The 5,000-nt window shown below is 44.4% G+C and overlaps 1 protein-coding gene across 1 annotated transcript in view; it reads right to left on the bottom strand.

The window, feature by feature from the left end:
* Positions 1-5,000, bottom strand: part of LOC143283312 (glutamate receptor ionotropic, kainate 2-like) — a 609,057-nt gene that overhangs the window by 70,632 nt on the left and 533,425 nt on the right. The window contains exons 11-12 of the mRNA XM_076589503.1: positions 3,793-3,897; positions 2,173-2,346 (exon numbers count right to left, since the gene is read on the bottom strand). Coding sequence (XP_076445618.1) covers positions 2,173-2,346; positions 3,793-3,897 — 279 coding nt within the window. The remainder of the gene's footprint in view (positions 1-2,172; positions 2,347-3,792; positions 3,898-5,000) is intronic.

Raw genomic sequence — 5,000 nt, 5'->3', positions numbered from 1 at the left:
CAGATTATTGTAAATGTTGTGATTTTTTCCCCTTACCCTTTCCCTCCTTCCTCCCCCCTCCACCCCACCCCTCCCCCCTTTTTTTGTCTAATATCACTTAATGTGGATAGACATTAAATGAATTAACACACACACACACACACGCGCGCGCGCGCGCACACACACACACACACACACACACACACACACACACACACACACATAAACAAACAACTCTATCTGGACCGGGCAACTTCGCACCGGCTGACCTGCTCCCCATCTTCATCATTCCTAACTCCATCTTTCCTCTCCACCCCCTCCCCACCCTTCCATTCCCAACAAGCCACCTCCTCCACACCCCGTTCCACCCTTCTGAAATTGCATTTCGTCATGGTCTACCCCATGCACCTTTCTTTCTCACTCCTCTCAATTCTATTGTCAATCGCCCTCGTCCTCCATACACCCCCACCTCCCCCAACCCTTCTTTAATCCTGTCCACTCTAGGTCTACAACACTCATCTAACCTTCACCCTCTCCCTGCACCTCTCCTACTCCGTTTTTTTTTTTTTTCTTCTTTCTTCTCCAATTCAATTTACCTCCCCCTAACCCCACCTCCCCCCTTCCTAACCGAGTTCATTCCTCCCTGTTGCAGTTTAAATCTGATCCACTCCCTCCCCCCCCCCCCCCCCTTCGCTTCTCTTGGTAAAGCGTCAGTCCCAGTCTAGCAGTCGAGGTGGACTGTCCCCTCAAGATCGGGTGTTAGCGGATGCATTGCTAAAACGGCCACTTCTCCAAAGGACAGGTTGATTAGTCAAATCAGTTGAACACGCTAAGGTGGTTAGTAATCTCCTTCCACTCCCTTCCCGCCCGCTGCCACGGCCCCATCTTGGTGTCAAATAATCTTTAATTGTTCAACAGTACATATAATTACAGTGCGAACAAAGACAAAGGAGCATTAATGAGCTTAAAGCTTAACACTGTGCTCACAGCGTTGCACGGCTCCATCTTTTCCTCTCACTTGCACGGACGTGATGACGTTGATGGGGAATTGTGGTCCTGGTGGGTATGAATAATAAATTATGGGTGTTGTGTGAATAGTATGTGTGTGTGTGTGTTTACTTTATCTGTACTATTTCGTTTTAGAAAGTAAACATCACGTACAGCAGTTTATGGATATAGTAATGGATATTTAATATCCATTATCATGATACTGGCATGTTCTTTCTTTAAACGAAAACTCATCGATAGGTTTGGGATGCTTTTAAATGGACGCTTTTATGTCTTATTCAAATGCTCATCTTATTTTATTATTTCTTCTTTTTCTTTTTCTTTTTTTTTTTTTTTTTTTGAGGGGGTGTGGGGGGATGCTACATTCATGCGGGATAATGAACAACCCATTAGCACAGGGATTAGTGGCAAGGGGAAGGGCGGGGGGGCTTGGGGGGCGTTAACTTAAGGTTTTCCATAATCGGAAATGCAACACAAACGATGAAGACGTCAGAGATTCACGGAGATGCGATCGCAGCTTTTTAGTCAAGGACAACACTACATGCAACTTCCACCCACATCTATCTACCTCCCCACGCTTCACCCCCAACAACACACAGTTTGGAAACATGGACTCTTCCTATCCGACAGTACCCACTACACCAACCATACCCTACCTACCACCTTCTCCCTACCCTTCATACCCAGCCAGGTTGTCAACACGAACTCTTCCTACGCAACAGTACCCGTTACATGCATCTCCACCCTACACCATCCCTCCCTACAACAGAGACGGTTTGTAAACACGGACTCTTCCTACGCAACAGTACCCGTTACATGCATCTCCACCCTACACCATCCCTCCCTACAACAGAGACGGTTTGAAAACACGGACTCTTCCTACGCAACAGTACCCCATACATGCATCTCAAGCCTACACCATCTTTCCCTAACCTTCACCCCCTACAACAGAGACAGGTTGCAAACATGAACTCTACCTACGCGACAGTGCCCGTTACACGCAACCCCATCCTGCCCACCACCTTCTCCCTACCCTTCACCCTTAGAGAGGTTGTAAACATGGACTCTTCCTACACAACAGCACCCGTTACACGAAACTCCACCCAATCCACCACCTCTCCCTGCCCTTCACCCCCTACAACACAGACAGGTGGTTAAACATGGACTCTTCCTACGCAACGGTACCTCATCGGTGTCGGGGTTGCAGGGGTGCGGGTTGTACCACTCGTAGGGGGAGAATCGGGCGAGGACGAAGATGGTGAAGCTGACCAGGAGGTAGGCCCCGATGACGTACAGCCAGATCTCCAGGGCCAGGGGGCTGAGGAAGGAGAAGAGACCGGGCTTCTCGCTTCTGGGCATCTGATGAAGAGGAGGAGGAGGAAGAGGAGGAGGAGGATGGCAGCAGAGAGAGGAGGAGGAGAGGGTACATTAAAAAAAAAAAAAACATCTAAAAAAAAGTAACTAGATGAACACATCTTAAAAAAGAAGAAGAAGAAAAAATATGTAGTTTACATTCGCAAGACTAATATTTGTAAGACAACGACAGCAACAGCAAACTGAAAAAAGCAACACACACACACACACACAGAGAACACACGCGCTCACACACACACACACACACACACACACACACACACACAGAACACACGCTCTCTCTCTCTCTCTCTCTCTCTCTCTCTCTCTCTCTCTCTCTCTCTCTCTCTCTCTCTCTCTCTCTCACACACACACATGATTTTGGGAAAGTTATTTCTGACGAGGTTCTTAAGGTTGAACTTTCACAGGCATTAGTTCATAGCCCTATTTCTACATTCCTTTAATGTACTTCAGAATTGTGTTAATGGTTTCTGATTATTATTATCATTATTGAATTGTTACTGTTAAATGTAATTGCATGTTAGTTATACATTTCTTTGTAGTTTTCTACCTTTTCTGTTTTCCTCTTCCCTCTCCCCCCCCCCCACCACCTCCACCCCCCGCACCCCTCCCCCACTTTTTTTTTTTTTTTTTTTTTTGGGGGGGTCATCTAATATCACTGATAGTGAAAAGTCGCTCAACTGAAGAACACACACACACACACACACACACACACACACACACACATGCAGACTATCTTTCTTTCTTCCTCCTCGCCTCTCCCTCTCTCTCTCACCATCCCACCCTTTCTCTCATTCACATCTCTCTCTCTCTCTCTCTCTCTCTCTCTCTCTCTCTCTCTCTCTCTCTCTCTCTCCTCACTAGTAAAATATGTACCCGAGGCAGTAAATATACGTAAAACGTCTACTATCGGTCCAAATATTCATTAATCAATTAAAAACATAGTATGGGTTCTGTAAAGGTTGGGGAAAAGGCAGACAAAAAGGAAGGGTTACATTTGGATGGTCAATTTCGACAATGTATTTTCATGATGTGTTTGTATTGATATGATGTGTTTCGGTGTTACAGGCTTGAATAATTATTATATGTTTTATTTGTACTTTGTTTCCTGTGTACTGGTAAAGCCTTGGAGATGAACGACTGGGGCAGAAAAGGCACAGTACCCGCCTGCCACATGGACTTTTTAAGCAAATGACAAAGTACCAAAGTGCCGCTTACCCCTTAGTAGTTTAGGTTGCTTTGATTATGCTTTTCCTTTCTGCTCCATTTTATTTGTTTTCCACCATTTTTGTTCTGATTTGTACCAAGTATGTCACTGGAGGTATACAGCTAATGACATTAAACATTTCAGTGTTCAGTGTTCAGTGCTCTCTCTCTCTCTCTCTCTCTCTCTCTCTCTCTCTCTCTCTCTCTCTCTCTCTGAATACTGACCTTGAAGAGGATGGATATACCCAGGTTGAGGAAAGGCTTGGTGAAGTCTATCACCTGTTCCCGAACGTAGTTGATGGTTAGCGGCGCCACTGCTAGATCCGCCCTCTGAAATCATATATATATATATATATTTCGAAGATTATGTAAATATTCGAAATTCCCACGGAAATGGATTACGGCTGCCTACTTCTTCTTCTCCGTATTTCTCCAGGTCTGTTGGTTGTATGCTGCCCAATGGCGGCGTAAAAACGGACATAAACGTAAAATGCCCAACGGTGCATACGAGTGAACGTTGGAGTTGCAGCCCACGAACGGAGAAGATAATGATAATCCGAACTATGTGGCTGTTTATTTTCCTGTTCTCACATTTAACAGTTATTACCTGCAATGTGTGAGGAGAGTATCTGCGAAACGATGTATTCAGTGATTTTACGTTCGTGTCTTCGTGTTTTCATATTTAATCTGTGTGTTTTTTTTACATCCAGGTTTCCACGTTTAGTACTTGTCTGTGCTGTGATGACACTCATGTTATATCCGTTTCTTCGTTGCTGTTGTTGTGCTTCCTAACAATGTCTTCAGTCATTTGATTTGCAAGAAGCAGTTTAGCTCCGTCCATGAATGATGGTCCCCACCATAAAGACATGCAATCGGGTGCCGATTTTTTCTGTGGTGATAAGAGTAAGTGGGCAGTCTTGTGCGGAACTAGTGTTGAATGAAGTGTAGACATGAAGACACATTTTTGTGCAGGAATCATTTGAAAAATAAAGATTTAAATTAAGAAAGAAAGAAAGAAAATACTTTGATAAACGAGAGAAAACAAATCAAATGAATAGATGAACAAATAAACAGCAAATTTCTGTTGCGGAATGGTCATGAGCTAAACACCATTGTGGTTACCTATTGTTGCTTTTTTATTTTTATTTTTTATCTTATTCTTTTTTTTTTCTTCTTTTTTTTTAAATATGAGCAGGAGAACATTGCGAATCGGAAATAGTTGACAGCGATGGTCTGGTGACCAGTGTTTGAAAAAGAAGCGAGTGTTCACGAGTCTGTGTTCTGCAGCGCACAGGGAGTTTTGCTCCTTCCTTCATCACACACCTTGAATGGGTGCTCTGAGTGCTAGTCTTTCCGACGAGACGATCTAACCATGGTCTCGTGTGCAGCATGTACTTAGGACACGCGCACAAGAACCCCACGGCAACCAAGGT

This window comes from Babylonia areolata, chromosome 6 (genome assembly GCF_041734735.1).
Source record: "Babylonia areolata isolate BAREFJ2019XMU chromosome 6, ASM4173473v1, whole genome shotgun sequence".
Classification (NCBI taxonomy): domain Eukaryota; kingdom Metazoa; phylum Mollusca; class Gastropoda; order Neogastropoda; family Buccinidae; genus Babylonia; species Babylonia areolata.
Note: the sequence above shows the minus strand (reverse complement) of the source record. Positions and strands in the feature narration are given on the sequence as shown.